This window comes from Lonchura striata, chromosome 8, assembly GCF_050655825.1.
Source record: "Lonchura striata isolate lonStrDom1 chromosome 8, ASM5065582v1, whole genome shotgun sequence".
Taxonomy (NCBI): Eukaryota; Metazoa; Chordata; class Aves; order Passeriformes; family Estrildidae; genus Lonchura; species Lonchura striata.
The window spans coordinates 16,668,356-16,681,054 of record NC_140710.1 but is presented as its reverse complement, the minus strand read 5'-3'; the positions used below and the strand labels follow the sequence as shown (position 1 = coordinate 16,681,054).

General features: G+C 37.9%; 1 protein-coding gene across 6 annotated transcripts in view; it reads left to right on the top strand.

Annotated features, from left to right (window-relative positions):
• TGFBR3 (transforming growth factor beta receptor 3) overlaps nt 1-12,699 on the top strand; it is a 184,025-nt gene that overhangs the window by 81,420 nt on the left and 89,906 nt on the right. For all 6 annotated transcript variants that reach the window (XM_077785442.2, XM_021526362.3, XM_085586442.1 and 3 more), the window contains one exon: nt 3,072-3,244. In XM_077785442.2, coding sequence (XP_077641568.2) covers nt 3,187-3,244 — 58 coding nt within the window. In that variant the 5' untranslated portion in view covers nt 3,072-3,186. The remainder of the gene's footprint in view (nt 1-3,071; nt 3,245-12,699) is intronic.

The following is a 12,699-nucleotide window of genomic DNA, read 5'->3' as shown; positions in this document are numbered from 1 at the left end:
CCCCTCTTTTGCCAGCCTTCCTTGCAGCTTGTTGTAGTACAAAGCATTGGCATGAAAACATAATTAATAAACCCAAAACTCTCATGTCTTCTTCTCTTTCTCTTCCACATCAGGATCTTTTGGTTATACTTTTAATATGCCTTCTTGTGATCTCATTTACAAAAATAGCAACTCAGATATACCCCAAAGGAAAAGATGAGTCTCTTGGAATTTTCTTTTGAATGTCAAGTTGACTAACAGTTGTGTTTACTTCTTGGGTAAATAGTTTAGGTTCCTTATCCCTTTGCACAGCTTTCTTCTCTTATTTTAAGGGAAATACCTTCCTATTTTGTGGACAGGCTTTTCCTACTTTTCCTAGCTTGCAGGTTTCATATCTTTTTTAGTGGCAGCAGATCTCACACTGAAGTCAAATCTGGCAGATTTTGCACCACAACTTAATTTTCTCACTTTTTTTTTGTTGTTGTTGGTTTGTTTGCTTGTTACTGTCAGATGGTCACTTAATAGCAGCTTAGTATATGATTCCTGCCACATGTGATCAGATTTTGCAAAATACTTACAAATTGTCTGCTTAGTAGATTTAGTTTTCAATGAGTTATTAGTAGCAGTTTTGTTTGTTTTTTGACTTAAATTGCAGCTGTGGTGCTGCCAGTCATTCATCGTAAATTCATGAAACTCACTGTTTGTTACCTTTTCATGTGGTTTGATATTTGCCCTCCTTTTTAAGTTTGAGAGTGTATGTCTTCAAGCAAGTGAGCTCACACTTCAGAAAGTTCTTCCAAATTTTCATTTAAGTCTTCGTTATTCACCCTTCGTGAACTGTCAGAATTAGGGTTGAAGTTTTGGGCTTTTCCATCATATACTGGCAGCTCTGAGTTATGCCTTGGAAATGTTACTGGTCAGTGGGTTGTGGTAGGAATCAAACCACTCCTACAGATGGAAAGGTATATGTGTTCTCTCTGCCTTTTTCATCACTTTTTTCAAAAGGACTTTCATCTGAGTTGAACTGCAACTTGACATTTTAACATATTTAGATGCTCAGGTCAGAATGGGATTCTAAACATAATTTCTTTCTCTCCAGTTCTTTCCCTGTGCTCCCTGTTTCTATACTAATTGGTGCCTTATAAAACTGTCACTGAGGAATGAGAGGTTTGTGCACATGGGACAGTGATCTAAGTTGTATCTTGGGTTTTCGTATTTAGCAATTTTAATTTTAATTTAGCAACTTTCTTATTTCTTATTTTATTATGTGCTGTAGTTGCTCTTTTTCTGTTTCTCTTGTGTTTGTTGTTGGTGAAATGGCTGTACATCAGTAACCTGGGTTTCAGAATGCTTCTTTGTTCCCTCTTTGCACATACGACATCTTGCAGAACATTATGATGGTCTTCTATAGATAACACTGACTAGAAACCTCATTATTTGCTCTGTTTGATCATTTTTCTTTATGGCAGCATTTAAAAATTGAACTAGCAACCAAATACTATCACCAGGTAGAATTAGGTTTCTTTTTATCTAGAGAAATAGCAGCAAATGATTCCAGTTTGTATTTGACTTCCCAAATAATGCTCAGTATTTGTCATGTCTTGCCATTTTCCCAAAAGTGCATTTTGTGGACACTGAGCTTGAAAAGGAGCTGCATGACCCCCATGTTGTGACAGATAGTCAGCTCCTTGCTCTCCCCCTATGCTGCTGTCCTGCAGGAGTGTGTGTCTGGGTGTTCCCAGCAGCCTGCAGAGCTGTTCCTGTTTCCCCCACCTCCCAGTGGGATCTGGGGCACTGCCAAGCCCAGTTGGAGGTTCCAACAGCTGGGTGCTGAGTGGAGGATCTGCAGGAGGCTGGAGTTTTGGCCCTGACAGCCCTTTCAGGAGTGTAGATGCAGCTCTATGCACTCAAGGCAGTACTGTCCCCACCAAATAACCTGAAATGCTGCTGAGGAGTTTCTCGAGTGTCCTCATAGCCCCAGGGGTGCTGGTCTTGAAGCGCTGGTCTAGGTGCAGGTTTTGGTTGAGCAGGCGTCTGCTGGTGCACAGCATGGCACACACTGTATGACATAATCTGGCCTTGTGTCCTCGTACTTCATTCCATTTTAATGTCAGCAAGAACCTTTTAAATTATATTCATGTTGCCACATGATCCTGACTCAGTGTTTTGGTATCACTTAGTCCCATGATGGAGGTTTGGTAATTTCTTGCAGTGCTTTATGATGAGTGTTAAGTGGTTGCCAAGTGCCATCTGTCATCTGCTTCCAAAGGTGCAATACCAATGTCCCAGTTCTTTACCTTCCTGATCTGTAATCTTATTCTAGACATCTAGATGACTGAGAATAGAATAAAAAAAAAAAACTGGAAGAGGCTATTGTGGATCTGCTTAAGCATTTCCCCTCCAAAATCTACAGCATGCATTCTGGGGCCAGATTTTTCAATGTTTGTAAGGCTTGCAGGCACCAGCTGTATTGTCATTTATTAGCATAGCACACTGGAGTTGTTTAACTGACCTGGTATATCATGTCTCAAAATCTCTCAAAAGAAAGATTCTGAACAGTTTTATATTTATATTTGGTGTCAAGTAGCATTGAAAAGTTCTCAGGGTTTGTCATACTGAGAAATGATGAGTTAAATTTATCGAGTTGCCCATCAACCAGCTAGAGCACATGTGAAACATTTCTCCACGCTATAATAAAGGTAGCAGCAGATAACTGAACAAACAAATGTTTATATGTGCCAAAGAAAGTCTGTTTACTTAAAATAAGCATGTCTGAGGGTGTTAGTATCATTGGCAGGCTTTGGTGGGGCTTAGCTGACAGAAAGGACTCTGGGGCCTCACTTCCAAGCAGATCCTAACTTGCACAATATATAATATAAGGGAGCAACATCTGCAAAGAGGTACTGAAATATGGGTGGGGGAGTACTAGGTTATTGGTACCTAGGGTATCTGACAATATAAAATACACTCCCCTACTAGACCTTTAAGAGAGTGTTCCGTTTCTTTTCTTACAAGAGAGATAATTTTAAATATCTAATAATATTTCTGTAAGTTGTATTTGTATTAATATTTATTTTTACTTCTTTCTGTAGGCAATTAAAAGTCCAGAAGATCTGATTTCAAAGCTCACCACAAATTTCAAAGAAAGTAAATCTACATGAGGAATCACAAAGCAAGTTGATTTGAGAAGATACAGCATTTACGAAAATGTCAAGTTGTGTGACTTCAGTGTTTGCTTTGATGGTTTTGTGCTTTGCAGCTGCAGGTAGGTGGTATTATGCAAATCATGCATTCAGTGTAACTGGATGTGCATGTTTAGAATTGGTCAGAAATACTTCTTCATGCTGAAGAAAGTAGGTAAGCTAAAGTTTATGTCTAGGTTTTCTGTAAAATTGTTGTGATAAGTGCAGCATATATGATGTGAGAAACAATGCTGTTGCATAAGAATGTTTTCTTGCTTCTATGTTCACACTTAAAATAATTCAAGAACTGCAGTAGTAATGTAAATTATTTAGGTTATTTACCTATTTATTTTTAAAAATTGCATGGTGCACATGTATTATAAAGGGGAGAGTTGATATGGAAGCCTTTGGGAATGGAAGCAGTGTAGCTCTGCCAGCCTGATGAACTATTGGCTATGCTAAAAGGCTGGAGTTATTTTCCCAGGGTGCAGGGTTGGGCTGTTGAAGCTGAGGCTGCTGGAGTCTCTCTCTACAGAGCTGGGCTGAAAGGGTGTACCTGCTCAGCTCCATGCTGCCTCCAAGACCTATAATCTGGAATTAAGCCCCAATTATTTGAGTTTATAAAAACTATGTCAGACAAAATCCCAGAAAGGTTCATAATAAGTCACTGAGTCTGTCCATCCTTCCTGCCTTATTGGGCTAAACCTCAACTTGGTTGTCCCTGACAGTTGTCTAACCTGATTTACAATCAACCATTAGTGATGGTGGCAAAAGCCTTTTAGTAATAGTTGTCTGTGTTAATTAAGTCCTTTTAGGTTAGAAACAGGCATTGCCATTTTAAGGGGATTGTTCCTGTCCCCCATTTTGGCCTAGCTGGGGATTTTTAAAGCAGTATGTTGCAATAACTTGTGACAGAGAAAGGAAAGATCTGTGGAGTTCAAGTACCTAGTTCATTCTGTAGTTTCTTCAAGCACTAAAGTGATTCTACTCAGAATGTTTGTTTGTCAAAGTTCTTTCTGTGGTTGCAAGGGGAAGCCTCTTATGTGTCCAGCTTGTGTACAGCATGGGTCTTTGGAGAAGAGGCCAAGTGGATGTACAGTCAGTCAAAATGAGACAGTGGGAAAAGTAGACAGCGAACAGATGGCTTGCTTAAATCTCAGATGTCCTCACTGTGGAAAAGATGACCAGCTTTGGAAGACACAGGACTAAACAATTAAATGTGTTACAATTTGGCTTCATTTCATCTTCAGCATGGAAAATTATGTTATTTCAAGCCCTCAAGCCTTGTGGGACTTTCTCTGGGTTTGACCTTCTTGAAGGCATCCATCCAACATTAGTAACTTCGATTGTTTAATAGTACGTGATGCTGACATTTTGCAATAGCTTCATTACAGACAGACTTCCAGCAATGCAGGGTGTGTCTGAGTGTGTCTGCAGCTCGGGCTGAGGACATCAATGCTGCTCTTGGCTGACAACAGCCATTACTTGGAGCAAATCTGTGTCATTCTAGATGTGTAAAGATCTACTTTAAAAGGGAGGGCCAGTGCAGAAAAGAAAAGCTTTTTAAATTGATCACAACCATAATTCTGTTTTGCTGCTGAGGAGAATGCTTGCCTATCAGGTCAGCTTACCTCTTAACGCCAGCTTTAATTAAAACCCACTGATTTAAAAGTGCTATCAAACAGTACTACTATTAGAACGTATTCAGTGTTCAGAAAATACAACATATCTGTCTTGAAATTCATTGTGGCTTTTTTGGTTTTACTCCCCATCTCTGTGTTTTCCTCTGGCAGATATTCTTGAAACAAACTCTTAAAAAGCTTTGGTTTCAATCAGATGCTTATGAATAAGTAGAGTGACAGAATTATTTTGGCTGGAGTCTAGTCCAGCACCCTGGTTGGAGGAGGGCTAATTTCAAGTTCTTTCTTTCTTGGAGACTGATTTTCCTCTATCTCCATGGGAAGAAATCAGCTGAAGGGAGTAGGAAGGGTCACAGTTTGTTAGGGGAAGATGAGGAAGCACTGTCTTCGTGGTTTCTGGCTATACCTATCTGTATATTTAGTTTTTCTTCCATGCTTTTTAATTTTTTCAATAAATTGTTAATGAGAACAGCTAGATAATGTCCTTTACAGAGTATAATGAGTACCATAAGATAAGAGCATGAACTGATGGACTATGACGAAGAGGGAAGAGATGTCAGGCAGATGTAATTAAAACTTAGGAAGGACAGCTCTCTGAAGGTTATTTAGATAGAGCCTTTGTAACTTGAGATCTTGAGTCCTTTTCATGCAAACAGTTATGCTTTAAATGCAGGGACTTTGTGGCTCTAGGTGAAGAACAGGTGAGAGCCAACAACATGTTCCAGTTGTGTGGAAAGCTGGCAGAGGCCCTTGGGCTCTGGTCAGCGTGGTGGCCAGGGCACTGCAGGCGTGGCTCTTAATTGCCAGCATACACAACTCGTGCTTTTTCAGTCTTGAACCACAAATGTACTAGTATAAATAAAACTAGGACTCTAAATAAAGTTAAGTAGTATAAATAAAATCCCTTGCTTGTGGTGGAGCCTGGGGGAGGCAGGGGGCAGCATGCCACCTCCCTAGGGTATTGATTTTTATACATTTGAGTCTTTTTCCAGCTTGCTCTTTGTTTCTTAAGAAGTTAAGCACCTGCAGCAGAGCACACCTTTCTTTTGTTTGCCAGTTCTACACTGAAACTGCTGCTACTGGTTATGTGGGGTTTTTTGCTGACATTTTAATAGCTTCAGCATTCTTGTATTTTCAGGTATAAATGAGCTTCTAGACAGAATCCATGTTTTGTTTGGTTTGTTTTTTTCCACTCTTGAAGGTACAAGTGTGTTAAAAATATATATAAAAAAAAACAAACCCAAAACCCTGGAGTTACATGACATGATGCACAAAAATGGATGGTCAAAGACAAATTACAGACCTTCATGTTTTTCAAGCTAATAGCTTAAAAGATTTCACCTTACTAACTGCGTGTAAATAGTCTATATAAATATTCAAAGAATATTTGCCTGTTTTTATACCTCCTCATACTACCTGGATGTATATAGCTAAATGCTTATCGGAATTTGATTTGCTTTCATCTTGTACATGGATTTCTTGTAAGCTTTTATTTATAAAGCTTTAATTGGGCAGAAAAGGACTGCAAAGAAAACCTTGATTACTCTGAGATTTTTCTACTTCATGGAAAGTCCAGAATGGAGAGAAAAACTTCTGGCAAGCTCTCTACCCGACTGAAGAAATTAAGTTTTTGAAGTGGGATTATATTAAGGCCTGGCAACCTGCAGTAGGAACTCCACACAAATACTTAGAACTACGCACAGTTATCCAGGCCTTGGATGACCTCTTAAATTAGTCTGGCTTTGTAATCTTGGAGCAAAAATATTCTGTCCTAACGTAGCTTAAATCAAAGGCTGGAACATATTTATTTTACTTGCTGGCAAATTAGTGCAGTTGGGTGCATGATGCATGTCTTAATAAAATGTCTTAGAGGACAACTGAAATGCATACCTGCTCTTAGACCTTGAGGGCCAAACCTTCAACAAGACTGGTCCTTCTGTGAAAGAATGGGAAAATTTTAAAACTTCAACTTCTATTTTTTTTTTCTTTCCTTCATTACTATTCAACTGGAAAGAAGACAGAAGGGTGATACAGCCTATGGATTTACAATGGCCAAAGGTTCTCATTGCAACCGCTGGGGTAGATCCTTCGTTGTGCTGAGAAAGCAGTGCAGCTGTGGCACCTGATACCAGCCAGAATTTGCCCATGGAGAAATGTTCATTTTATTTCAACCCCCCTGATATTTAACATTGCTTGTGCTTGTAGATATATTTCACCTTATGGCTGCCTTTCATGGTTGTGGTTAGGCAGATCAAGACCCTGTGAGAATTAGATTGAAGAATTTGCCTATTTTCTGTAATACTTAGGTCACTGGTTTATCTGCTAATATTAGGTCTTTATGGTTTTCTTCCAACAGCTCTTTACTCCCTGGTTCTCCACTTTATTTTTAATCCTAGCTGTTTTTTCTTTTTACATACTTGTTTTTGTTAGTAATCTTACATGGTTCAGAGCGTGTGTGCTTCAGTTTCAATAAGACCATTCACTTGCAAGCTCATGTATCTTCTGCATCTCTGCCCCCCAGATATGATCGTGATGTGTGCCATGTTAATAAGCAGAACAACAGGAAGAAACAGGCCTTGTCATGACACCTACTTGTTCTTTTTCTTTTAAAGATGAACTTCCCCTGACCTTGAACACTTTGTTTCCAAAAGCAATATATGATTCTTCAAAGTATAGTAGAAAAACCTTCCACTAGTAGGTGAAGGACATGATTAAAACAAAAAAAAAAAAAAGAAAGTAGAAATTACTACTGGGAATTACTCATACAAATTTCCTTTTATTTTTAACAGTGTTGTTGGTATTTCCCAGATGTAATTAGACTGTAATTATTTTTTTCCCAGAATATTTGTTGCCAGAGGTATGGAGTTTTTTTGTTTGTTTAAATTGTGTTTAGAGGATGAGAACCAAGGGACAGAGATTGGATCTTGAATTCTTAGGACTGAAGTAAAGCACAGGCTGGTTGCAGCTTTTGAATGGATGAAGCTTTCACTCTCTTACTTCCCTTTCCCTTCACTTCATTCTCATAATCAGCTGACTTCTGCCTCCCTTGTAAAATCACCTAGTCGTATCCATTTATGGTCTGGGTGTTCAGAGTTTTGAGGATGAGATGAACCAGCACTCAGAACATTTGAAGATTTGCAGTCTCAGAAACTTAGATGAGCAAAGGGCTGGTTCATGTGCTGTGCTGTGTCAGAAAAGCTGCAAGCCCTCCTGCAGGGGCTGCAAGGGAATGCCCATGCTCTTCAGGGGAGGATAATGTGCCCTCAGTTCTGAGAAGTACTATTGAGAAACCATTGACTGGCTATTAAAAGTGGAAATTGTTCTAATTCTTTTATTCCTTCATCACCCTGGTGGTGATTTGAAACATCTTAGTACCACGTTTGTCCGATAGGGAATCAAATGATGAATTCCTAACTTCATGTTACTGAGCTTCATGACATAACTTTGAGATTCCAAAATATGCTTTAAAAAAGAGTTAATTTTCATTTGACACATAATACCTTTCAAGCAATAAATTGTTTTAAGTGAGCACTTTAAATACAAAGACTGATTAAAATTGGGAATCTAGACTAAATCTGTGTGTCCCCTGATTTAAGTTTCTTCAGTATTCTTGTGCTGCATAATGATCTCTTCCTTTGTAAATTACATTTTTAATTTGTTCATCTGTCTGTCTTTCAGCAACTGAATTGAATAAAATCCTGTGCCATTTCTATGTGCTTTATGCACAAATAGTGATTTTTTTATCTTCTAAGCCCCCACAAAAATTCTGAAAAATTTAGAATCAGGATACAGAGAAGGTTTATGTATTTTCAAAGAGGTAATTGTATCACAGACTTGGAATGGCTTGAACTGAGCAGACTTCATTTTTCCTGCAAGGCTTTCAAGCTAAAAGCAGTTGAATTTCAGCAGAATTCTGCACAATTCTGCACCCATGTGGAGCAGTAGGATGTGGGATTGTGGGTCCTGATTCAGCAGAACAGCTGAGTGTATGTTGAAGCGTTTGCTGAACCTGAGAATTTATCACTAAACGTGAATATCTAGTTCTTTGATTAAAACTGACTCTGGGTGATGCCAAAGGAGTCCTAAGAAATAAAAGGACCATAATGCAGTACTGGAATTGCCTAGATGCAGGCAAATGGTGTTTCTGAGGGTCTCTGGAGGGAAGTACTCCACTGATGAAAAATAGTTATGAGCAAAATTTTATGTCACAGAATGGGGATGGCATTAATCCTTGTCTTTGTAAGAGAATTTATTCAAGTTTTTCTTTTTTTAAAAGAAACTTGTTCTTAACAAGTTCTAAGCTTCACATAATTATTTTATAAATACTTCACTAAAAATAGTGCTTTTGTTTTCTGAAGGAAATTGGTATTTGAGGTTTTGCTTGTAGGTCTTTTAATATCCTTTCTGTATTGCAGGCCCTTATTAACTCTTTCTTGGCTTTTCCATCTGTCATTTTTCTTATAAATAACATGAACCCTCGAGCCCTTTAATTAATAAAGTGAAAAGGGCATATTTAGTTAATTGAAGATTAGATTTCACATGCTGTACAACCCCAAACCCAGCATTCCCAAATGTGGTCCTGGGGTGTTTCAACAAGAAATGAAGCATCTGCTATTAGAGAAACAATTGCTATTTTCACATGAAAATTGTATTGAATTTCTACAAATCTGTTTCTTTTATAAGCTCCTCATTGTATGATTCAATGCCATTATTTTACTACTGGTGATGTTATAGTGTAGAGAAAATATAGGGACCAGATACATGCCTTTTCAACAAAGAGAAATAATTTAATCCTCTGTAGCTAATGCTAAAAAGAACTGAAGTCCCTAAGGCTGTAAGTCATAGGAGAGATGAATTTGGAGTGAAAAAAAATATATTTAGCACAAAGACTGTACCATGTTTCATTACCTCAAGGCACTGAGTTGGATTACTCTTTGGTGTAAACTTATTTTAAGTCAACGGGATTTCACTAAGGATAAATTTTGACCCCAGGTGACAAAAGCAAAGGTTTTTAGTAATGCCATGAAGTGCACCTGCTTTAAGCACAATGTGCTTTTCTTCATAAGTGTACTTTATAAAAGATGGAGCTATTGTTCCTTTTTTTGGCAGCTTCCACACTGTGAGACTTACTAATAGGCATTTAATAAAAAAGGGATTTTACCTGTCAGGGATGGAAATAACTAAACTGAAAATGTCATTACTCTCATTATTGAAGTAGTGCAGCAAAGAAATAACAAAAAATGAATTTGGAGCTTGGTGGTGGAAACATATGTAAGGTTTGTTGCTGTGATATCTCTTCAGCAAGAAGTTGGGTCTCATCTGAAGCAGGTTTGGTGGTGGACTTTTATATTGTTTTCTTTTTCTTGACACTTGAAGTCAAGAATGAGTGAAGAATTTATTTTTATGGTTATTTTCCCTCTTTTCTTTTTTCTTCATTTCCTTGATTACCAAATCTGCCCTGTGTCTGGAAAGGATGATGGATGCCATCTATTTTGGAATAAGTAACATTTTTCTTTGTTAGTACTTTTAATTTGAATAGAGCAGTAATACATATGTTCTACTAGAGATGCTCCTCAAGTTATTTTGATTCTAGCTACTATGTCAAAATGAATTTTTTCCATCAAAAGAATGCGTGCCTTTCATTAATGTGTAAAAAACAGGGAGAGACACTTAGCGTCATAATGCCTTAGTGATTCTTTAGGCTTCAGGAATTGTATGAAAGTGGATAAAGATGAAAAGGTTATTTGAAAATGTAACTATTACTGAAGTAGCTTAGCATAGTTCACTTTGCAAATTTGGAGTTGCTTTAAGGAAATCTGTAGATTAAGAACCTTAAAAAGTGGTCACACATTTTATATATTGATGCGTGTGTGTGTTTAGCCCAAATGGGCATTTTGGTTACTCCTGGGAAACATCTGCTCTGTAGTGTAAAAGCTGGACATAAAGCATAAAAGCATGGCTGGACAGGTGCTGCTGTGTCTGAGGACCATGGTGGAGTTTTCTCCTGCCTGTGGAGTGATGTGCACTCTTCATACAGCCAAGCACAGCAGCCCTGTGTGATGTGTGTCTGTTCATCTTCTGTGGTGACTGAATGTAAATGCCTGTGTCTGAAGGACCTTTGGGAGAGGGTGGAGCGAGTTATGGGCTGTCAGAGCAGTTCCTTCCAGCTGTGGCTCAGCCATGAGCAGGGACTCCTGGAGGAGAGCACAGGGATGCTGGACCAGTAGCTGGACCTGTTCTCCTTGTGCAGTCCCCGTGCCCAATGGCCATAGCTGTGTTAGATGCATGGGGTTAATCTACAAGCCTCTGCTTTTGACTGAAACATGAAACACTTGGATCTGGATTTGTGACTTTTTCTGTGATCTCCCCACAAGTTGTTTAATCTCTCAATCTTGATGACTTGATAAGTAAAACAGATGTGTTCAACCCTGGCATCTTCCATGCAGGACTGTTTGAAGAGCCAACATAATCACTTTGATTCATGTGGATCACATTGTTGCTAACTGCTGTTATCTCAGTAATTTTTCAAAACTTCCCCATGTCCTTTTTGGGGCTATGAAAATGGCAAAGGTTTTATTAAAGAGACTGTCAAAATTTTTGCTGTTTTGCTTGTTTTTAGACTCTTGGATTCTGAGCTGCAGAGGTTTGTTGTGATTTCTGATAAGGATCAAGGTGGTTGATGTTTTGGCAAATCATAGATTGAGTATGATGTTCTGAGAAGTGTCTTAACTCATGGAGTTACTTATTTTACTCTACTTGCCATCCTTATTTAAAAAAAAAAAAAAAATTAAAAATCCACTACATTTGCAAGAAGCAGAATCAGTCATACCAAAGCAAGAACGTGGGAAATCTGTGCCAAAAATGATTTTCAGGTGAAATGTGACTCTTGCATCATTGGGAGACAACTTATAACAGCAGGTAGAACTGCATTAAATCCCATGTATGGTTTGAACAACATGATACAAGTTAATGTGTGGCTTCAGTTTTCTGCACTAGGGTAGACTTTGACTTTGGACTATATTATAACTATATAATTTGTAAAAGTGGTCAGATTTCTGTATCTTCTGCTTTGAAATGTTAGGTCAGTCTGGCAAAATTTTCTTTTACAGCACTAATGAGTTCAAAGCAGTAATTAATTTTTCTGTGGGATATTTTCACCTTCAAACTGAAAAAGTAATAGGTATTTGAGTAAATTGGCAAGAAAACTGTTCAGAGATTACTTTGGATATTACTGGTCTCTATTGCTTTTTGGAACTAGGCCAGTAGTAGTTATTTTTCTTGCTAAAATAGTGCTCATGGCCATATTGTTCACTGCATTCATTTTAATTCTCCCAATGCTAATGTTTGATCTGTGATCACATTTACCATCACAGATGGAAGAGAGCTCAAGTATGCATGGTAGGAAGTTCTCCAAGGTATTGTCTTAATTGTACTACTTGACAAATACTTCTGTAGTGCCTCCTGTGAAAAGGCCAGTTATCTGACTTCAATAATGGTTTCTTTACCAAGGGAAAAAAGGTAAGTGAAATGTCAGAATAAAGAATGCTTCATGCCAGTAACAGAAAAAAAAAAGCAACTCTGAAAAAATATCTGGTTGTGTTACTTGTCTCTTGAAACCTTTTTTTTTTTTTTTGAAATTAGCAAAGCTATAAGTTTTTTAAGCAATTTCATGCCCAAGATAAAATAATGTTTAAGACTTTGTGACAGTTGATTTTGAATAAAACAATTAAAGAAAATAAAGTTCTTAATTCTAGGTCTCTGATACATTTACTGGATCTCACAAGTATGTTTGCAGGAAGAAACCTATAAGTCAGCTCTTTATAAATACTAGACTGAACTTCAACTTTATTGATGTGATTCAGGAGAAAAGAATTCTAATGAAACAGAAATAAGCAGTA